A 24,429-nucleotide genomic window follows, 5' to 3' on the forward strand; every position below is an offset into this window, starting at 1 on the left:
AAATTAAGTGTCCTGAGTTCATGTGTCAGTCTCACTCACTTGATACAGACATTCCAGTGAGGGGTAAACTCATTTTAATCTCTTAATCTGATGGGTTAATCCATCAGATTTCTAAACCTAGAAGGCTAACGGTAAAATCTGGATGGTGACATTGACTAAGGCGATATAATACTGCACAAACCTGTCTGGGTGACTGGTCGGCCATGCCTAGGTGACACCCTGATGTCACACAACAATTTCTTGATACTTCTGGAGAATGGAGAGCAGAGTGGTAAGTGCAATAATCTAAGTCAGAGATGAAGGAATGGAATTAGAGCTGAGCCTTTCAGTGGGCTAAGATTTTAAAACAGATTTCAACGTGGAAGGTTAGGGAGAGGCACAAGGTTTCTCAGTGAGTGATCAAAGGGAAAGTAACACCACTAAGAGAACAAAGGAGGCGCAGGTTCAAGCTGGAGAAAAAGAGAACATCCTACATTTAAGGTGTTGACAGAAGAGTCATATGGAAATCTCTAAAGGCAGTTGAAAATATGGCTCTAAATGAGGCTCAAGAAATGGAAATGTATTTTCATTTCTTGAGTAAAGAGGTCAAGTTGTGTTAACGGATGAAATCACCTGAAAGGAGAAAAATGGTTTAAGCACAGAATATTGGGTTAAGTCCTTCAAGGGTCAGTCAATACAAAATACAAAATCTGAGTGAAATGAGCAATGCCATGTCAGCTTGTACACAGATGCTTTATTTTGGATGTTAACAGTCAACATTGTATGCAAGATTCTCTTACAATGGAAAGTTTTTTCCCATACATCAAAAAACTCAATTTAGTCAGGGTAATGGCTGTATTAATGCGAAAACCTTACAACAAAATGCAGTATTATATGTGTAGTCAGTTTCCATGCAAGTATGGCTGCTACATGTTATGTCTGGCATTTTTAACATACTGAAAGAAATTCAAATTGAACACAACAGTATAAAAGGTGATTTAAGATGCCTGACATGTTTAAGATTAAAAAATCTTCTTGCAAAAAGCAACAAAGCAGTTAACTGGAGGATTCAACCAATACCAACCGAAACATGTACTATGTCCAAAAATCCCAAGCTTATCTGCAATATATTACATGTGGGATAATTTAATGCTCAAGAAAAACTATGCTTTAAAAAAATATAGCTCTTCTAAGATATTATACTTTGGTAATTGGAGACTATGTACATCCAAACCAGCCAAGGGCTACATTAAAAAAAAGAAAAGATAAAAGGGAACCATTATGTGCTATTAGTTCAAGGTAACTGAAATTGAAATGATCCAGTATGATTTTGCTATAATCATTGGTTTTACAAAGTGAAATTTCTGTGAGAAGTTCATTAATTAGGAAGCAATCAACATACTTAACAAACATGCTAGGAAGATTCAAATTGGTTCATCTATTTGTTATCAACAAGGCATAATCTTAGTACCACACATTTTCTTCACTTCTCACTACATATAATATGCAAAAATGAGCAAGTAGATTTAAATAGCTTAAAATCCTTTTAGGTCTACTGTTCAAAAGCTAGGCATTAAAATACTTCGTATTTCCATTTCCATCAACAGAGAATCTTAAGCTGTTTTTGTTTTAAGGCAGAGCATTTTGGTATTTGCAAGAATTTGCCTGGTAATGGTTGATTCCATTAAGTTAACTTGAGAACTTGCCATCATCATACTTTTTATGTTTTCACACAGTGCAAGTGGTGGTCGCTCTTTCCTTCTCTCATAGCAGCAAGCCGACTCTGCTATTTTCTATAGCAGCATACTTCAGGAGTGGAGAGGGAGAGAGTGTGTCAATTACAAATAATTACAACTACAGTGTACAATTCTATTTACCTGTCAGTGTTTAAGTTGACAGCATACCATTATATGTTTCAAAAAATTACATAAAATCTCTACACAAAAGCAAATAAAGACATTCTTTCAAGAAGAAATAAAGTAAGTGCAAACACCTAAAACAGGCAACTGAAGCAACTGTTGTAACCTGTAGAGAAACACAAAACATTTATAAAAGGACAAATATTTTTATAAATAAAAGATAATGTTCTCTACTTCTTAAACATTGAGTAAATATAATAAACTTCTAAGTGCAGACTGTTTTTAGGGACCAAAGTACCATATTATTTTTTTAAACAAAATGCAAAAATTTCAAACAAATATACAAATCACCAGATTAATTTATATGACCCCCCATATAATTTAAAAAGAAAATATTAAATTATTATTTAGTATATTTTTAGAACTACTTTATAACCAACATGATTTAAAGGACATAGTGCAATATTTAGGTAGATGTGACATACAGTATAGATACTGAATTCTTTGCAGCTATAACTTACTACTGTTTCATACTTAAAAGTCAAAATTGTTCTTTACTATGTTATCTGTAATAACAGGAAACAACATTGGCTTCTAGACACCCTGTATAGGTTTAAATATCTACATTTAAGCTTTAAAAATGAAAATAAATTATAAAAACAGATTTCTTTCCAATTTACAAAGTTTTCCTGCTCCTACATACTGTACAATACATTCAACAAAACTCTCAGCTCTTCTGAGATTTATGGAGAAAATACTGACTCTTTACCAATAAGGAAAAAACATTTTTGCAATGCCTTTTGTTTTGAGGACTACGCTCAAATAAATACATTTAACACTGTAGTTAATTTTACTATTTTTGAAAAATACCAAAAATTAGTAGTGCAACTTTTATTCTTTTAAATGCCTTCCCACTGTGTTTCTCTGTAAATGGTAGCCTAAGTAAATCAGCAGATAGGCAAAAGTACTTCATAAGGCCATGTGTGCTTTCTGTATAAAGACTAATTTCAGAAATCACACATACTCATAAGACCTATCTATAACAAAACTGCAGCATCAGGAGAGTAGCAACATATATCTTCTGAAGAAAAGATGTGAGAATTTACTTTCAGAATATCCTTGAACATTCTAGGTTCCGCTGGCGAGGGCTGGGGTAAGCCACGGCTCCCGGACCCTTGAACATTCTAATATGATTTCCCCATCTTGTTCTTTAAAAACAATTTTTAAAAATCTCATGTCTTAAAAAAATAAACTATGAAATTGCCTACCCCTTAGTTAAGTGCCTAGCTTTTTGGTTGTCCAATATGAAAAAGGATACAAACCGTTTTAGGGCTGTTTTAAAACTTTAAAAACAATCAACAAAAAAATTTCATTGCAGCCTAACTTAGTATAGAATCTAGTAAGGGAGTGGGGACATTTCATCAGTCTTAGTAACAATCACAGTATGAGAGCTCTTGAAGTGCTGCCTGTAGCTGTGTAAGTACTCAAATATCTTCTTGCTTGTTCAGTCATGATAAGTTGGTCTTCTGTTTTCCCATAAACCACTGTTTCCCATTCACAAGTTGACTAGGAAGGAAATATTAATAGTGATGTGAAAACCGCTAAGAAAACTATCCATTCTACTTCACAATTAAGACTTTTAAAAAATCAATTAATTGATTGGATATTTGATAAGTAATTACTATGAAATGTTTTTGACAATGGCATTGTGATTCTTTTTAAATAACGATGTTTCAACATCATATACTGTTTATGATCAGTTGTTAGTCAATGTTTTAGCCATATACAGGCCTGTGAAGGAAGTTTAAAGTTCTATTTCCACAACTGCCCCTCAAATCAACTCCGGTTTATTTTTAAATTGGAGTATATAGTTGCTTTACAAAATCAGTCTGAGCACAGAAATACCAATCTTTACTGCTTCAAAGTTTTGCAAAAGATATAAAGAGGATATAATGTCAAAAAATGAACTGAGAATGCTTTATGTCTTGCAAATTAGGAAAAATAACACAAAGTCAAGTTTACATTTGTTTTCCTCCATTATCAAGGTTACTACTGTATAGGTATGACCTCCTATGTAATAAATTTTCCTGAAAAGTTCTGTGTTAAACACTGGTAAATCAGATCACTTTAAATGGATTCAGAGAATGTGCTGCATGGCTCTGTGAAGAGCAGCGGCTCAATAAGGAGAGGAGGCGCCACACGTCTGACTGCCCGAGATGTTTTCAAGAAATGCTTGAATGTCAGGAACGCTAGTTCTGCAGTCATTGTGGTGTAAGGAAGATAACTTTTTCCTCAGTGACCTCTCAAATTCTCTAGGTTAAGTTCTTAAGTATAGTAAAAAATTTTCCAGCTTTCATTTGCAGCGACATAATGGCTGCACAGTATCTGAAAAAAAACCATTTTATTTTACACTATGAGCCAGAAAGTTCACTGGAAACCATTATATCAACAAAATCAAGTTGAAACTGCTTCCAACCACTTACCCTTTAAAAGTTGCAATTCAGGCTACAATTATTTATTACAGAAGAAGAGGTGCCAGAAGTAGATTTAGGTATTTTTAGTTTAAGAATGAAATAGTGCTTAAGAAATCACCAGGAGAGTCCCCAGTTCTAATTCCAGGTGTTTACTTTATATGTGCCCTGATGAGTGAGTCTCTCAGAAACCCAAATCTAGTTTGAGTGACAAAACAATGGTGAATGTCTAGTTACTGTTATAGTCAATTTTGAATTTAAAAGAAAAAGTATGATTTGTGATCAGTAGGTCCAGCGTGATAACTGAATACACAACAACAAAAGTCACTGAAAGAAATTTATAAATTCATACCTGAAGATTCTTTTCCAATGTGACAACTTTGGAAGTGTTAGGGTTTGGTTTCTTTTTATTAAGTGTATATGTTTTGTTGGTTGAATTTATATCTTGTTTTTCAGGAGTCAAGTTGCACCTATTGTCATGTATTTCCAATAATGGTATCATTAATAAAGATGTTGTAAATATATTTTCTGACTAAGAGAAAAAAGAAAGAGGAAAATAAAATAACTAATTCAAAAATGGAGACGAACAGAAGGACTATGGAGTAAGTGGTAGTGGAAATTCTGTTCATGTCCCTCCAAGAAAGCTTTCGCTTCGATGAAATTTCTAGCAATGTAGCAAAATTAAATATTTAAGAGGTGAACCAAAGATAAATACTGAAATTTCAAGCTTTGAGGACTACCACTCTTTGACATCATACGTAAGAGAGCTAACTTCTCTCAAAACAAAACAAATATAAAAAGCAAGGATGTGAATGAAATATTCTCTACAGTTAACTGTTTCTCTCTGAATTAGGCTGAACAACACCAAAGGAAGCCCTCTATGATCTCTAATGAATTAACCACACAATGAGTAAAGCACAAGAACCACTAGAGCTTAAAGCAACCATCTTAATATAAGGAAAATCCTTTACAAACCTGCAAGTCTGAAAGGTCTTCATTTAACAGTTGAGTACCTGGTTCTTCTTTTTCCCAATTATCTAAGATTAGTGATTTTCTGACCTTCTTGACAGAAGCACTATGCTAGAATGAATAATTTACAATAGGGACATTATGGCCAAGTCACTGGAACATGATAAAGACTTTTATCAACAACAATACTAAAAGATCACCTCTTGCTTGCAGCTTTTGTAAGCAGGTTCATCTTCCTCTTTGAGGAATATGTCTGTTCCAGTTTCTTCTTTTAAAACTTCCCGAATATCTTCTTCCAAGAAGGCAAGTGGCTGTGACTAAATTATTTTTAAAAGGGGTTTTAAAAAGCCTTTTATAGCACTTCCTTTTTTCTCCCCATATATAGAAACCCAACTTTTATACTTTTTCATTATTGGCATAATTTTCTCCCAGCCCCTAAAGATATATAAGTTGAATAAATTAACTAATCCATTGAATGGCAAAAATAATATTGCACATTGCAAGCACTGAATGAAGTATGCCACTTCCTTCATGGCAAGGCACTAAATAAAAGTTTTCCTTTGGGGGAACCCATATTACTTCCTATTTTCATATTCCCTATTTTTCACCTATAAGAATGCAATATAGGCATATAAAAATGCAAAAATATTTTGAGACCATTTCATCATTCAGCCCACATTCAAGTTTTTTTTTTGTATTCTCCCTTTCCACACTCCAGTACACATACAGACAGCCACAGACACACATGCACACACACATGTTTCCTGAACACTGTGACTCAGCTCTGAGCTTAAGGCTAGGTGTGGAGAGATGTTTGTCTTACCACTATATGAATTATGTAGGAATTATGTGAGTATTTGTGTGTGTTGCTCTCAGAGCTCTTGTTTTAAGGATTATGTTTCACAAAGAACCCAGGTTATGTGTTCTTAAAAAGAAATCTGGAATCTGTTCTTTTGCCTATAAGAATGCAATATAGGCGATATTACTTCCCTATTTTTACATAAAAATAGGAAACAGAATAAATTTGGACGACAGTAGCTCTCCTTATCCTATTTTTATTGTAGTTATTATACAGCGTGTAATTACTAGTTTGCATATTTGTCTTACCACTACATGTGTAAGCTGTTTAAGAGCTTTTTCTTCTGTATATATCTCTCCACACCTAGCCTTAAGCTCAGAGCTAGTCACAGTGTTCAGGAAGCATGTGTGTGTGCATGTGTGTCTGTGGCTGTCTATGTGTGTACTGGAGTGTGGGAAGGGAGAATACAAAAAAAAAACACTTGAATGTGGGCTGAATGATGAAATAGTCTCAAAATATTATTCATTTATCTTTCTATCAAGTAACTACAGAAAGTCACTCAGTTATGTCTAACTCTCTGAGACCCCATGGACTATACAGTCCATAGAATTCTCCAGGCAAGAATACTAGAGTGGGTGGCTGTTCTCTTCTCCAGGCGATGTTCCCAACCCAGGGATCAAACCCAGGTCTCCAGCATTGCAGGCAGATTCTTTACCATCTGAGCCACCAGGGAAGCCCTCAAATAACTACGCACACTATATAACTCAGAAAAAAATGTAAATTATATTAAGACCTACCATAGGTCTTAAGATCTACCATAACCAAGACCTGTTAAAAAAAAAAAAGTAATCAAAGCTCCACTAAACCAAAGAACAAACTGGCAGCATGTAATGACCAGTAGCTTACGTTCCCAGTCAACAAAGTTAGAGAGAATAGCATCCATACATAAACGAGATTTCACAGTACTTACAAAAACTTTAAAATGGAAACAGAATGTTTAAAGTGTTCTCATCTATAGCCTGAGACATGCAGGAATTATGTGAGTATTTCTGTGTGTTGCTCTAAGAGCTCTTGTTTTAAGGATTATGCTTCACAAAGAACACAGGTTATGTGTTCTTAAAAAGGAATCTGGAATCTGTTCTTTTGCCTATAAGAATGCAAGTGCCCTAAGATGTGGTGCATATATAATGGAATACTACTCAGCCATTAAAAAAGAAAGAAAACAATATCGTATACAGGAACACTGATGGACTTAAGAGATTATCATACTAAGTCAAGTCAGACAGAGAAAGGCAAATACCATATGATATAACTTACATATGGAATCTAAAATATGACACAAATGAACTTATGTATGAATCAGAAACAGACTCACAGACAAAGATAACAGACTTGTGGTTGCCATGCAGGAAGAGGGGTTGGAGATGGAAAGACTGGGAATCTGGGGTTGGCAGATGCAAACTATTATATATAGAAAGGATAAAAAACAAGGTATAGCACATGGAACTATAATATTATTCAATACCTTGTAATAAACCATAATGGAAAAGAATGCATATATATGTAACTAAATCACTTTGCTGTACATCAGAAATTAACTTGACATTGTAAATCGACTATACTTCAGTTAAAAAAAGAATACAAGTGTCCTAGAAAGCCAAAGTCTAAGAAGTACATCTGATCCACAGTAAGATACATAAGAAAGCTGAGTGGTTAGCACACAGCAGGTGTTCAGTAAACAACTGGAGGAATGAAAAGTCAGCTTGCTGCAAATGAGCCTGCAGATATTTTAGAAATTTTACTTACAAAATCTATACTTTGCTTTTATCTTAAATTTTTTATGAAAATGACCTATTTTGGCAATGGATAAATTCTTCCCAAACATGAACAAACTGATAGGGACTTTAGATACCTGAAACCTAATTTCTTGTGCATTATTATTAAAATAACACTTTTTATTCAAAGTATCTGTTGGCAAAATGACCCTGAGGAACTGTTAGAATTTTTCAAATGTTTTCAAATTATTGCTTATTTTTAGAATTCTCAATTAGGCCACACACCCTTATAAAGGCAGGAACCACACCTGACGAGTTTAACATTACATCCCCAAAAGACTAGCCCAGCAGCTGGCACCCATGAGGCACTCAGTATTTGTCAAATTCATGACTTTTTTTTAAAATGAGTAACAAAATGCTGAAACAAACTAGTTAAATCAACTAGGTAAGTCCATACAATGGAACAGTACAAAAACATTAAAAGTTATGAGATAAATGCAAGGTAATTTCTTTAAATGAATGCAATTTATAAATTTTAAAAGGTTACCAAAAAGTACATAATGTGATCCCACTAGTATTATGTATATGCATAAAAACTAAGAAGTTTAGAGAATGCTAATTTTTTTTTTCTTATAGCAGTATATGGAGCTAAGTGGCAAAAAGACTTGATCAATCCTACTACGTACCCTCTAAAAGAGTATTTCAAAATAAGGAAAAGACTACAACATTTGAGTGCGATACATGCTTTTTGATAGAAAACTGATTAGATCAAGTAAACCAGAATTTATTAACTGATTTACATAACTAAAGTACCCTAGAAATGACCATTTTAAAAATCATATTTTATTTCTAATGTACCCAATTTGTAAGAAATCTATATCTGCCTAGAATCAGAATGCTCATGGCTCACCTAAGGTACTTCAACATTGACAATATATATATGAAAGTACAGATAACACTTGCCACCTCTATTCACGTACTACTACTGTTACCCATCATTATTAAAGTAATAATAGCAGCAACTAAGCACATACTACTTGAATCTTAGTACCAGCCCCTTTATTTCTATTATCTACCTTCATAAATAACCTGCTGGGGTGTTTTATAATATCCACTGAATAGAAGAGGAAACTGAGCCTTAAAGAGGTATCGTGATCAGTTTCATAAATATTACTAGGAATGTGCTTATGTAATTTTGTTGTTTAAATCATTGTGTCTGACTCCTTGCAACCCCATGGACTGTGTAGCCCACCAGCCTCCTCTGTCCACGGGATTTCCCAAGCAAGAATACTGGTGTAGGTTGCCATTTCCTTCTCCAGTGCTTATGTATATCAAAATATTAAAGTTATTTTATTATACTGTAGGTAACTGCTACTGAAACTACTAAAAGGTAGGTTTTAGTATTAAGAAATGAGTTCTACTGACACTTTTCTTTCTCTGGATGACATAAAGAAAGTGTGAATTCAAAACAAGCCAAGCAAGGGTTTATTTACAAGGAAAAAGATTAACACAAATTCAAACTTATAGGAGGTAAGTCTTTTTAATCCAGTTCATTGAACATCATTTTTAAATGTTAAAAATCAAGGATAAAAATATCAAAATTTGTGTCTTATTAAAATTAGGAACTTTTTAAAAATAAAAGGAGTATACACACCACAATTTTAAGAGGTCCATATTTTTTCTCCTGAGCAGCAAGCGCATTCTTAAAAGGAGTAGGAGTCCTTGGTGTGGTGCCCAATATAGATCTTCTAATAGTAGGTGTTCTAAACCTGTCCAATTATTCAGATATTTGTATTATAGTCAAAATTTGATTTCATGTAAGTTAAGGAAGACAAAGCCATCATAAAAGCACACACTGAATTTTTCTTGTATATATACATGCTTTAAATATTCCAAGACTTTCAAAATTTGCCTGCCTAAACTATTCTTATTCCAATCATCTTAAAACAGAAAAAAGATTAATGTAGAAATAAGTACTAAAAATGTTATTTGCTTAAGATCAAACTTCTATACTACCTTTAGCTGATTTCTAGTCTCCTAGGGATAAAATTCAAGGTTATGATTTTTTTAAATTCTAAATCTCATATGAAAAGGATTATGAGATATATATATATAAATGGACAAAAAGTTAATCTACTTTTGAAACTGCTTCCCATTTTCTTCAACACAATTATTTAGTGTCTACTTACCCTACATTTTCCTTTTGATCTTTGGGGGTTGTTTCCTTATGAAGAGGAGTTGTAATGAGAACCTTCTGCCCACAAATAGGGGTTGATGTGAATGAAGGATTTTCAATATTAATTTGTTCATTTCCAGGACATGTGTTGAAAAACTAAAAAAAAGAGTGTAGAGACAATTTCTAAAATGTCAAAATCCTACACAAATATCAAACTGATTAAATTTTCAAGTTATTTCTCCATTCCTTTCAGGAAAAGATACCAATAATAATATATTTACATTCCACTCGATAAAAATAAAGTTCCACGAGGGCAGGAAATTTTGTTTTTTCATTGCTGCCTCCCCAGCTCTTAGAACAGTTGTTTAACACCTAATAGGTATTCCAAAAATAGCCATTTAACAAAAATCCAAAAGTAACAAAACACAGTAAAAAATTTCCAAACAGTGTATCTTATCAAATGAGAATCTATAGAAGCCATAACTAGCTGCTTTGCTAAAGGTAAGCTTTGTACAATGGTATAACTGAAAAAAAGTTTTATGATTTTATTAATAAATGATCTTAAATGCTCCTTTCTATAAGAACATATAGAATTCAGAGTAAGTTTGTGCTGTGCTGTGCTTAGTCACTCAGTTGTGTCCGACTCTTTGCGACCCCATGGACTGTAGCCCGCCAGGCTCCTCTGTCCATGGGGATTCTCCAGGTAAGAATACTGGAGTGGGTTGCCATGCCCTCCTCCAGGGGATCTTCCCAACTCAGGGATCAAACCCAGGTGTCCCCGGGCAGATGAGCAGGCAGATGCTTTACTGTCTGAGCCACCAGGAAAGCCCAAGAATACTGGAGTGGGTAGCTTATCCCTTCTCCAGAGGATCTTCCCGACCCAGGAATTGGACTGGGATCTCCTGCATTGCAGGCATACTCTTTATCAGCTGAGCTACCAGGGAAGCCCCAGAATAAGTTTAACTAATAAGAAATACAGCTGTGTGGCAAATGTTCCTATTTAGAACACAGTTCAGAACCTTTGAGCAGCCAAAACTGGTATCATAGAGTCCATTTTCCAAATGACACAATTTACACATTGGATTTTAACTTACATACAATTGTGAAATACTAATTTATTTTTGTAGCCAACAGATTAGAAGCAATCATAAGAAAAAGTAGAAACTGCTTTAAGGCTACTTATAACTGAAATGAGTTCTAGCTCTATCACTTCTGATGCCTGCAAGTCACAGGATAAAATCCAAGCTCTTTGCTATGGAATATATGTTCTTTATGGGCTTCCCAGGTGGCTCCAGTCGTAAAGAACCCACCTGCCAATGCAGGGGATGCAGAAGACGTGGGTTCAATCCCTGGGTTGGGAAGATCCCCTGGAGGAAGAAATGGCAACCCACTTCAGTATTCTTGCCTGGAGAATCCCATCGACAGAGCAGCCTGGCATACTACAATCCACGGGGCACAGAGTCAGACACAGCTGAAGTGACTCAGCACACCACAGCACAGCACACGGTCTTTATAATCATGCCTCAGCTTCTCAGCCACTTTCCATCTTAGAATTTACTCAACAAAAATTGCAGGTATACAAAACTCCAAAAACAAAACTGCTAGTATGCTCAACCCAGGTTCACTTTCCTCAGGACACTTTGTAACTTCTGAGGGTGCACTGGGGGTGGGTGGTAAATTTTCAGAGAAAACAGTGGCTGTGTAGTTACTGCCAGATATTCATCTTCCCAGCATCAAAATATACCTCCAATAATATCCCAACAGCCTCCAAGTTTACTTGGCCATTAAACTTCCTTCTTCTTCCATAAAACTTTTTCACCTCTGTCAATACACTTTAAGCAAATACCAGCTTCATCTCTTTCTTACTGATCTTGGACAAATTGCTTAACTTCTGAATTTCATTCTAACTACCTCCAGAGGTTTTTTGCAAGAGCATTAACTAAGATACTATAAGAAAAGCATTTAGCATACAGCCTGGAATATGGTGTTCATTAAGACAGTATTATAAAATCAAAGAAACAGTTTGCCCCGATATAAGTATCTGCTGCTTAAAGATATAACTACAGGAGAAAGCAGGTTAATTCCTGACATCCCTAGATGACCTTCTGACACATGAAATTCTTCTAAGAAGCAGTTGTCTAGGAATATATACCTGGTACTTCTTGAATAGTCAGTCAGGAAACTGGCTCTCTGTCTCAGTTCTGCCATTAGATAACTGTGGGCAAGGCATTTTCCCTTTCTGGGCCTACTTCCTGATGAGTTCTAGAAACATGTGGAACTACGTATCTAAGACATCCCTTTCAGCTCTAAACACTGTAAGATAAAATGCAACTACTTCACTTCCCAAGATGCTTTTCTGATTTATCCCAGCTCAGCACTCTCCTATATACATCTGATTACAGTATACATTATGCGTTACTAAAGCAATGAACTAAATGCTAGTATGGATATCCGAGATCTAATTCAATCGAGCTCATCAACAGTTGGAAACATGAACAAAAACGACACGACTACCTGTGAAGGAGAAAATGGTAGTGTTTTCACCGGTGTGTGCTTTAGTGCTGTGTGACCACCGTCGTTGAATGAGCTGTCGCCAAGCTCGCTGCCCGGGGACTGGCCCACTCGCATTCTTCTCTTCTTTCTGAGGATGGTTGGTGGAGTGCTAAACTTAGCCACACTTGGGGAGGTTAAAGGAACAGCCTCGCTGTCTGCCCCATTACAACCGTTTCTTTTCCCTTCGAGTACAAGACTGACGTTAAACTGACATTCCATGGCGCCTTCATTGTGCTGGATTCGCATTAGTTTAACTGGGGTGGACTTGACAGGCGAAGCAGCAGCATCAGAAAGATCGAAGCTAGTAACATCACTCCATGCTACAGGATCCTGCAACAGATTAAATTCTTAACTAAAGTTATTAATATTATAACCTGGTTACGTCTAGTCTTGAACATAGGATGATGATTTCCAGAGTTAATTAACTACCCATTTTTATCCATAGAAATAGGCTTTCCTTGGTTTCTCTTTTTTTTTTTAAGCAAGACCATCTGAGAGGAACAGATTATGGTTTTACTACAACTCCAATTTGGAACATTTCAAAATAACACTTCATCTAATTCAGTAGCTGAAGCTTATTACCAAACTACTTCAAATGAAAGGAACAAATTACATTATTTTCATAAAACAGTATAGTTTGTCATAAAATTCCACATTCTATTCTATCAGAAAACTTTACTCTCCATTCTACATCTACATAATCATTTGGTAACATGTACGGCTTCCCTGGTGGCTCAGATGGTAAAGAATTTGTCTGAAATGCATGAGACCTGGGTCAGATCCCTGGGTCGGGAAGATACCCTGGAGAACAAAACGGCAACCCACTCCAGTATTCTTGCCTGGAGAATCCCATGGACAGAGGAGCCTGGAGGGTTACAGGCCACGGGGTCGCAGAGAGTCAGAGACGACAAAGCCACTGACACACACACACACACAAACACACATGGCGTATCTTCAAAGTGGTCACACACTGTGATTCAAAAATTCAATTTAACCTAAGGATATAATCATGGTTTTGCACAAAGCTTTTTACACATATTCTTTAACTTGTAATACTGAAACACCACCACCAGATAAATGTCCAATAATAACAGTACGTTTGGTAAATAAAATTTGCTACATTCATATGATAGAATACCATCAAACCATTTATATTCAAGTTTAAAAACAAGTTAAGAAAACAGGGACATGATCATGGTATAATGTGGGAAAAAAATTCACAAGCATTAGTGCACATCTGAGTTTAAAAATACATGCATATGTTTTATATGTATAGAACAGAGCCTGGAAGGAAATACATCAAATTATTAACTCTAGATTTATGGAGGATTTTCATTTTCTTCTTTAATTTTCTCTACTTTCCAACTATCTCTAATATACAACTTGTATAATAAATACATACATATATTTTTTGCCAAAAACTACTGCAAAATATCAGAACAAAATTAACCATGATGTAGAAGGTAATGTGCAACATAAAACTGGTGAGTATCCATTAAACTGTTTCTGAATATGAAACCACATATCTAAAATTGAGCTTTTTGATAATTTCACAATTTCAAACTTACAGATTCAATAAGTTCGAGAGTTTCTGCAAATTCTGGGATGGTCTGTAGAGAGGACAGCACAGCATTTGCCTCCACGGCCAGGAACTTTGTAGGTGAGTTCTGCTGAGCAGACATAGTCTGATTTTCATCCATACTGTAAAACTCACTAGCGTGCTCCTCGAAGGTATTTAGAGTATTAGACATGCTGTCATCCATGAGGAAACTACCAGGCCAGCTAGAAAAGCCTCCAGGTTGCTGAAAGTACAGAAGAAATTTGAACATTACTTTTCATTCCCAACCTAAGCAAAAATGTGGATTTTTAAGTATGAATTTTTCTAGGACAACATACTTTGCAACATTTCAGCTAAAAATATAGTAGCAAATATACCATCTTTCCTTAAAATTGACCCTAAGTTTTTTTAAATTAAACCTCATGTTGACTATATTTCTTTTGTCTAACTCACATTTTTTTTTAAACCTATAAAGTCATGGTGAGATAAAACTAGTATGTATATACTACAAAATAAGGTCCAAACTCCTAGAATCTGACTTTTCTCTACCTTTCAAACTTTATCTCCCAACACAAGCCCTCTTCCCAGGGAATACGGAATACCCAACTGTAGTACCTGCAGTTCCCAGCGAGTTTTGGTCTTTTACCCTAGAAAAAGGGAGCATTCTCTTTATCTAGAAGGCTCAACCTACTGACCAGGAAAAATCCCTATTCCTCATTCAAGATACAGTTCAAATACTGGGAAGTACTCCATCCTATTATACACTATTAACTGTTCTGTTTATAATAATGTCCAAGTTCACCTCTTTTGCTAATACATATTCACCGCCTGTCTTTCAAGACTAAGCTCAAATAGGAATTCTTCCAGGGACCCCTTCTGACTACCTAAATCTCAATCTTCTATGAACTCCCATAAAACCGTGTGACTTACTTTATCACACTGTTTCCCCACTGCAAAGTAAATCCTTTGAATTCAGGGATTGTGCCATTTTTCTTGATCTCGCTAGAGATGTACACTGGCCAATTTACTTATCTTTTTAGCCCAGTTTTCTACTGTCTCATAACGAAAAACAAGAAGTGAGATCTTGAAGACCCATGGTTAAGAAACAATACATAATCTGAGAACTGTTAAGAATGGCAGATTCTAAGAGCTTCCATCATTAGGAAAAAAAGGGTTTTTCCCTTTGTCTTTTTCTTTTCTTTTGGTTTCTATATTAGACAATGGATGTTCACTAAACTTAACAATATGTAAGTAAAATCATGATGTTGTACACATTAAGGTTATACACAGCTATACTTAAAAAAATAGGAAAAAAAACAAGAAGCAACAGGATGTAAAGTGTACAGCATGGTCCAAAGAACCCTCTGCAGTGATGAAAATGTTCTGCACTGGAGGCTACTCAACATGGGCACCACCAGCCATAAGAGCAGCAACAATGTGGCTAGTGCAACTGAGGAGCTGAATTTTTAAATTCTGAATTAAATGTGGCTAATAGCAGTGGCACCCCACTCCAGTGCTCCTGCCTGGAAAATCCCATGGACGGAGGAGCCTGTTGGGCTGCAATCCATGGGGTCGCTAAGAGTCAGACACGACTGAGCGACTTCACTTTCACTTTTCACTTTCATGTATTGGAGAAGGAATGGCAACCCACTCCAGTGTTCTTGCCTGGAGAATCCCAGGGATGGGGGAGCCTGGTGGGCTGCCGTCTATGGGGTCGCACAGAGTTGGACACGACTGAAGTGACTTAGCAGCAGCAGCAGCAGCAGCTACCATATCTTAGAGAACATACTGCTCAGTCCATTGGAAGCACTCAATAAACAGTACCTATGACTATTAAAATTAAAAATCACTAGAATGTAGTAGATATTTACAATAGCAAAATGTTAAGTCTCGAGTTAAGGTGAAAAAATAACTTTCCAGCATTGTTTCAAAACAAGTTCCATCTATTTTAAAGAGTCCTATAAATAAAAGAAATTAAAGCAATCTTATTTCACTAGCATAGCCACCTTCTGAGTTTACAATCGCTTTTTGGAGATAACTTCCACACCATATACATTTCAACTTAGTTTTCAGGCAGGAAAAAGATTCAAAGAGGGAGCTTACTAGGCCCACTGGCAAAACGATAGATTTTTTGTAATCGCATACATCTGATTCTGAATACCTAGCAATTAATTTGCAGAGTTAATACAAGGATTACCAGGAATACATCTAGCACATCTACAACAGTGGAATATAATGAATACTCAGAAAAATGGCAATCATTATTACCACATAATTGTCTAGAATAAATACTTTATATGAGTATAGAATCTGTTATACTGGGTGCAGTAATTTCCCTCTAAAATCGCCAATCTCCTTATTCAACCAGATGTTTATGACAGTGGATTTTAGATAGCAAGTCTAAAAAAAATAATTAGTAACTTTCTCCCTTTTTAATGCAAAATAGCAATTCTTTTAGTTAATTATATTTTCCTATTAAATTACAAAATTACACTATTATCAAAAATTTTAAATATGCTTAAACCTGAATATATTATCTATAAATGTGGACCCTCTGATTAGGGTTATTTATTTGCAGTTTCTTAATAAATCTGAAATTAACTTTAAGTATACTTCAGGTATCCCTATTTGCCCATGGTATTTGTAGTCTCAAAACAAAAATTACTTTTCCCATGGTATTTATCTCATCCACTACAATTAACAAATGTCATTTTTATTAATACCATCTGAAATGATTTAAAGACATCACCAGTTGCCTCATAATACTACTTCAAGCCCTGAGGTTATTCTATTTAGTAATTTTGTATTAGTTCCCAGTCACTCTAAATATATTGTCCCCTGACTCGGCCCCAGATCAAGAAAAACACTTTCCTAAATGTAAAAAATCCCAGGATATTAAACTTTCAAAACTGTCATTTAAATACAAACTTTTTTTCTTTCTAGCACAGCCTGTTTAACTTAGCTAGAATCATTATCATTTATCCTGATTTAATACTCATAGTTGTTCTCATCAACCAAATCTCAGACAATACTTTTCATACCTGATAACCAAAACCCACTTCCATTGAAAGATTTCTTTAGACAGCATAAAACCTAAATGTTCCCTTTCCCTATATTTAAAACATTATTACTTTTTCCAATTTACTGAATTTGTGTTCTAATACAGTAGACAAGAAAACATTTTCAAAGGGAGAATAAAAATAATTTTGAAGCACAGAAATCTCTCTACATATCTAATTAAATTCCTTAAGTTTCTTTTTTTTTTTCTATTAAGGTCATTATCACATGGAATGTCTAATAGAAAACAAAGCCTAATCTAATCCACACATTTTCACAAATACACATATTGAAGATTATATCTTAAGTTTGTTTGATATTATCAAGAAGCATCTTAATACAAAACACTGTAAAGTATGTTCCAAGAGATGCATGTCAAAAACAGGCAACTTCAAAGTTGCAAATTAGAAAAACTATTTTCAGTCCATACTAAAATCCGGAATCACAATGAATATGCTTTCTACTTGCTGGCATATAAAAGTCAGTGCTGATTAAAACTATAAAAGCATATAAAGCACATAAAAGATTCTAACAATAAAATCTAAACACTTTAGATTATTTCTTACTGATGGAAATCGTTTTCTTCTAACTTCATTCTCAGCCGACATAAGAAGCAACTCAAGTTCCTTTATTTTTTTTTCCTTATCAGGATCTTCATCTACAAAGGGTTGCTAAAATGAGTTAAACAAAAGAGAAAAAACAGATCATTTACAAAATTGCTTTTTTATTATTATTAATGTTCTAAGTTTTATTTTCTTCTATGCAACATAAAGTCTCTTCTCTCTAATAAAGCTTAATACTACAAAATCCCAAATACTCAGTATCACACTTCTTCTGGGACCTAAAGAGGTGCTGGTAAATATTTTCAATTTAACAGAAAAGACTTGGGAAATTTAAATGCATGAAAAAACTTACACTATATCATCTAATCAATTTAAAAACTTATGTGTGGAATTTGTTTTAATTTATTGAATCTGAATACATACATTCTATCCAGTTTAGTAAAAATATGTTCATTCATAACTTGAATGTTCTAAGTTAGAAGAATGAAAGAACCACCTCACTGGTGTTGTGAACTACTTTACATTGGTACAGTTTATATTTCTCAAACACACTTAAAGACTTTCTCCTTTAATGTTATAATACTCAAAATAAGTAGATCAGATAGTATTGCTTTTGCCGCAATTTTATAGATGAGCAACAGGTGCTATTAGAATTTGAAAATGTTTGAGTGTTTCCTTTGGGGTTTGTTTTTGTTTTTTAATAAATAAAAAGTTACCTGAATAAAGGCAGAAGAAGCCTGAACATGTTCTACACAATTGCCTTCAGGTGATACATACTGATAGCCTGGGATCTAAAAAAGTAATTTAAAATTAATATCATTTGTATCATATAACATATGATATTATATATGTTTTAATATATAACATGTATGATATACATTATGATATACATGATATATATAACATATATATATCATATATAACATATGATAGAACATATAACACTATAAATTTTTAAAAATCTGAGGCAAAGACAAAAGCTGAATAAAATATCAACATGGAACAGTATCTCTGTTAACTTTGAGTATTTACACATATAGTAATTTCTTAAGAGCTCCATCTTATTCTTAAAATCTATTGACTAAAAGGCATAACTCTTAGCAAAGACCTATTTTCCCCTAAATGAAATATGAGAATTACTTGGGCTAGATTTATCACCCAATCAGTCTACTTATTATCTACAATATCTACCAAGTGTTTTTTAAAATCTGCTATTAAAGGATTGCTCTATCTCCTGGAGAAGACAAAGTAATTGTGTTTTATCATTCAGGGTAAAGGACTGATTGGTCCATATGAAGCCCTTATGCAGCTGGAGACTAAAGCAAGTCTTCAATATTCACATCTCCTACTCCTACCACCTCCCCACCATGCCAATTTCAGTATAGGAAGATATGAAAACAGAGGCTGCTTCTATTATTTGTCTCAGAAAAACAATCAGAATCACTCATGTATTTTTAATACTTTGACAATAGACAATGAATTATTCTGTCTCTTTTCTAAAGAATCTGTAATAAAATTTTTGAAGTTGCATGCAAATTTAGTGTGTAGTGGTAGGGAGAAATTTGAGAAGACCCTCATAAGATTTTTTAAAACCTTAAAATCTAATAAATATAAATAAGAAACTGTCTATCTTCCATAATGGCCTATGTAAATCACTAATGCAGAAGCATTATGTATAACTTCTAACACAGAACTGAATTTGTACATTTGATTAATATCAGTTATTGCTCAACTTCCAATGAATTAGAAGCATCTTTCTCAAACTTTTCATTTTAACCTGTGACAGTACTTCATACCAATCCATTTTTTTCTTTCAAGTCAAAATTAGAATTAGCTTTTCAACAGTTTAAATAACTTGAACTATGAATACACAAATCTTTCAAAAATCATTCAAAGATAAATAATTCTTAAAGTACAAGAAATACTCTCACATTCCAATATATTCTGACTGAGCGTATTAAACACTCAATTGGCCCCAAATAATTTTAAAAATTATCCTGTGAGCTAAAAAAAATAAATTTAAAGATAATCTTTAAGGCAGAAGCAGAATGTTTCAGTTTATGCTGCTGAAATTTAGGACTCTAAAGAAAAATGTAGAGACAACAGAAATCTTAAGGTACTAAGTATCAGCAGATAACTGTACTGTCTTTGCAAGTTTTCCTATTTGTAAATTAAGATGTCACTACCTTTTTAAAGAGGTTCTTTGAAAATTATGTCTAAAAAAAAATAATGTCCATTTAGTGGAATAAAGTTAAATCTGGAATAAAATTAATAAAATTAAATACTAACCACAGATTGTTAACCACAAGCCAAAATTTATCTTGCAGTAGATACTTTTAAGTCCTGACTTAATCTTTACATTCTATGTGACAAAAATTAAGAACTGCTCAACATGAAAAATGGGACGACAGACAAGTAGACAGGGAAAAGGTAAAACAAAGCTCATGAAAACTCCTAATTTCTTGCAGGTAGGAAAATGCTTTGAAAGGAAAACAGAGCCTGCCCTATGATGAATGTGGGTAATCTGCAATGAACTGGTCTAAACAAAGGCTGAATTCACTCAGTCAGTTAAGTGATGAGGGAACAGCAAAGTTGAATGCCAAAGAACCAATTATTTACCACATACCCCTATATGATGGCTTGAAATATTTTTGACTGTTCTCTCCTTTAAACCATTATTTATATTCACTCACCTCTTACAGGCAAGCTATACTACAATCACGCTAAAAAATTTTTTTAAAGAAAACTATAATTAAAGCACAAATGATCATTAGCTTTGAATCATGAAGATTCAGAGAATGACAGTTAGGAAATGTACATACCAAGTTTCATAATTAGATACTGTAAAAATGATATATAAAAGGAAATATTTTAATGAATTTGTTCCCAAAATATTTACCAATCAAAACAAGCAGAGATAAACTTCCACTAATGGAGAAAGAAATGGCAACCCACTCCAGTATTCTTGCCTGCAGAATCCCATGGACAGAGGAGCCTGGCAGGCTACAGTCCATGGGGTTTCAGAGAGTCGGACATGACTTAGCGACTAAACAACAACAACAATGGTTTAACAGCTAGTAATGGTATATTTTTTCATTTTGGAAATTTAAATGTCTGTTTCTCTTAATATATTTTGTTTTTATCCTACTAAGAAACTAAACACCTTCCCAAAGAGCAACTAAAAAAGATATTTAAACAAAAAAGTATTAAAAATATGTGCCTGAACAGGTATGTAAAATTGATTCTGGCTTTGCAAATGGTCCATAGTTGCACAAGGTTTGTGTTGAAGTTTAGATGAAGATCGTTCTGATTTTATTCCATCTTGTAAGTAGCCTTCCTGCTCCACTTTTCTCCGCATAGTAGAATTCCAATGATTTTTGATAGAATTATCAGTCCTAAGAAATTAAAGTGTATATTTTAAAATGAAAAAGAGGACTCCATAAATTTTTAACACCATATAAAGTATACAAAGTACTTAAATTTTTACAACTGGTAAAATTAGATACTTTTTTAAATTAAAAAAATATACTGTATGTCTGTATGTCAAATACACTTCTAAACACTGGAGATAAGGCAATAAGATAAAGTCCCAGCTCTCGTGGGGCTTACATCTTCACGGGAAGCATGGCAGCAGGGAAGGAGGGAAGAAAAGAAAAACAAAAAAAATAAATAAGAAGAAAATCATAGAACAGTCTTTTGGACTCTGGGAGAGGGAGAGGGTGGGATGATTTGGGAGAATGGCATTGAAACATGTATAATATCAATATGAAACGAGTCGCCAGTCCAGGTTTGATGCACAATACGGGATGCTTGGGGCTGGTGCACTGGGATGACCCAGAGAGATGGTACGGGGAGGGAGGAGGGAGGAGGGTTCAGGATGGGGAACACGTGTATACCTGTGGCGGATTCATATTGATATATGGCAAAACCAATACAATATTGTAAAGTTTAAAAATACAATAAAAAAAAAGAAAAAAAAAAGAAAAACAGTGCAATGCAGATCATTTAAAGTAATAAGAGAAAGTGAGTAACTACAGTAATTTTTATTTTGAGCAATTTTGAGGGGACAGTGAAGCTAAAATCTGAAGGATAAGAATGAACTAGTCATACAGGAACAGAAAAAAAAATTAAAAAGAGCATTCCAGATAAAGAGCATAACAAGGGCAAAAGCCTTTGAAGCCAAGATCAAATATGGTCATAAAAAGACAGAATCCCAGTATTCATCTTCATTTCTTATCAACAAAACACCTATGGAAGAAAAAGTTCATTGGCTCCCCTTTTACCTAAGTTCCCCTTGTAAAAATGGAAGCCTTCAACCTACAGCTACTTATAGTATACATTTTAAAAAATACACAAACATTTACTGAGAACCTACTTTATGGTAAACATTAAGCTACATTCTATGGATAGTAAACATGTATCAAAGACTGAAAACATGAGAAGTTCCTAAACCAGCTTCAGTAACTTAGATAAAAAAACTTAACACTAATTTCTCTAAGACAAATATTGCTCTGCAGTATTGCTCTACGTTATTTCACAAGTACATGAAGATTAATTAAGAATATATAGAATATAGTGCTCTATCTCCAAGTTCCATCAGGAAAGGAGCTCAACTTTAGCTGACCTGATTCCAAGTTGTAAAACTACCTTCTAACAAAAAGATACGAGAAGTTTGTTTTTCCTTTACATAAAGCCAATAATTGACAACAGATGGGCACTCCAATTGCTAGGTAAATATAGGATGAACTACATGAAATAAAATGGTGCTATCAAGTCTTCTGACTTAGGACTAAATATTATCTTGAGAACCTACATGAAATGGATCGTATCTGCTTGGTTATGTGGGTGAAGGTGAGATTTATCTTTTTTTTTTTTTCCAGTCTCTTATCAGATTGCCTATGATGGGCATCACATTCTGAGTTAATGTTTATTCAACAATAAAAGTATTTTATTTCTGTTAAAAAAAGGATACATGTAAATGCATTTAATTAACTACTATGTACTATACAGAGACTACAACAATAAAAAACAAGTGTACACCTTCTGAGTGAGTAATGGATTTTCCCAAAATTGCTGGTCTACTGTACTACAAACGGCTAGGAAGCATCTGAACCAATGCAATGTATAGTGTATATGTAGCCCATCACTGCTCCTGATGGAAACTCCATATTTTAGCCACATGGATATATATATATATACTACTCAGGATCTAAAGCACTGATTAAGAACTGAATTTTCTCTAATGTACTTTCAGAGCAATTTATTTCAGCCAGTGTATTTGTTATTCTCTGGTCTTATGCAAAGAATCCAATATGAAAGAAATCTCTTCAACTTAGATTCCATTACAGCTTAGTTTATACAAAGACTGCTTGATTGGCACTGATATGTAACCATAATTTGGGGGAGTGCATTAAATGTTTACATAATCTAAAGGTCTATCATTTTGTTGCACAAATTACTGCTATAAAATATTTTGTTAAAAAAGTAATTATATTCCTTTCCACAAAATGTACTACAAATATCACAAAGGGTTGCTTGTATTCTGCAGTCTAAATTTTAATTATAAATAAAAGTCATGGGGTACCTATAAATATATTTAATGGTAACCATAATAAAGATCAAGTTTAAAGTACAGAAAAATATATATTCATTTGTATAAGTACCTTCCAGGAAGTAGTTTGGCAATTTCTGCCCAACGATTTCCCAACCGCTTATGTGCCTCATAGATAATCCTGTCCTCCTCTTCTGTCCAGGATGACTTCTTTACCTCAGGATTCAGATGATTATGCCATCTTTCTCTACACTGCTTGCCTATTCTTCCTTTTAAATGTTTTGCAATTAAAGACCATCTTTTTGGTCCATATTTCTGAACTAATTCAATAACCTAAAAAAAAGAAAAATAAAGTTTAAAAAGTATTATTTTTTAAAAATAAATAAGTCATGCGGATATACTGTACTATACAGTACAGTAGCTATAGTTAGTACTACTGTATTGCATATTGAAAGCTACTAAGAGAGTAGATCTGAAAAGTTCTTACCACAAGAAAAAATATGAATAACTATGTACAGGGATAGATATTAATGAGATTTGCAGTGGTCTAGAAAACTCAGCAGTGGCCATAGGACTGGAAAAGGTCAGTTATCATTTCAATCCCAAAGAAAGACAATACAAAAGAATGTTCAAACTACTGCACAATTGCACTCATCTCACAACAAAGTAACGTTCAAAATTCTCCAAGCCAGGCTTTAATAGTACGTGAACTGTGAACTTCCAGATGTTCAAGCTGGATTTAGAAAAGGCAGAGGAACCCGAGATCAAACTGCCAACATCCGCTGGATCATCGAAAAAGCAAGAGAGTTCCAGAAAAACATCTACTTTTGCTTTATTGACTATGCCAAAGCCTTTGACTGTGTGGATCACAACGAACTGTGGGAAATTCTTAAAGAGATGGGAATACCAGACCACCTGACCTGCCTCCTGAGAAATCTGTATGCAGGTCAAGAAACAACAGTTAGAACTGGAGATGGAACAACAGACTGGTTCCAAATGGGGAAAGGAGTAGGTCAAGGCTGTATACTGTCACCCTGCTTATTTAACTTATATGCAGAGTACATCATATGAAATGCTGGGCTGGTTGAAGCACAAGATGGAATCAAGATTGCTGGGAGA

General features: G+C 34.3%; 1 protein-coding gene across 2 annotated transcripts in view; it reads right to left on the reverse strand.

Moving 5' to 3' along the window:
• Window positions 1-715: 715 nt before the first annotated feature.
• Window positions 716-24,429, reverse strand: part of MYBL1 (MYB proto-oncogene like 1) — a 37,234-nt gene continuing 13,520 nt past the window's right edge. Inside the window, exons 5-16 of one of the 2 annotated variants that reach the window (XM_055546160.1) lie at window positions 23,423-23,643; window positions 20,980-21,154; window positions 18,476-18,550; window positions 17,763-17,867; window positions 14,150-14,383; window positions 12,543-12,911; window positions 10,042-10,184; window positions 9,507-9,621; window positions 5,479-5,595; window positions 5,285-5,389; window positions 4,662-4,841; window positions 716-3,404 (exon numbers count right to left, since the gene is read on the reverse strand). In XM_055546160.1, coding sequence (XP_055402135.1) covers window positions 3,276-3,404; window positions 4,662-4,841; window positions 5,285-5,389; window positions 5,479-5,595; window positions 9,507-9,621; window positions 10,042-10,184; window positions 12,543-12,911; window positions 14,150-14,383; window positions 17,763-17,867; window positions 18,476-18,550; window positions 20,980-21,154; window positions 23,423-23,643 — 1,968 coding nt within the window. In that variant the 3' untranslated portion in view covers window positions 716-3,275. The remainder of the gene's footprint in view (window positions 3,405-4,661; window positions 4,842-5,284; window positions 5,390-5,478; window positions 5,596-9,506; window positions 9,622-10,041; window positions 10,185-12,542; window positions 12,912-14,149; window positions 14,384-17,762; window positions 17,868-18,475; window positions 18,551-20,979; window positions 21,155-23,422; window positions 23,644-24,429) is intronic. The other variant, XM_055546161.1, reaches the window with a different exon arrangement.

Source organism: Bubalus kerabau, chromosome 14 (assembly GCF_029407905.1).
Source record: "Bubalus kerabau isolate K-KA32 ecotype Philippines breed swamp buffalo chromosome 14, PCC_UOA_SB_1v2, whole genome shotgun sequence".
NCBI lineage: Eukaryota > Metazoa > Chordata > Mammalia > Artiodactyla > Bovidae > Bubalus > Bubalus kerabau.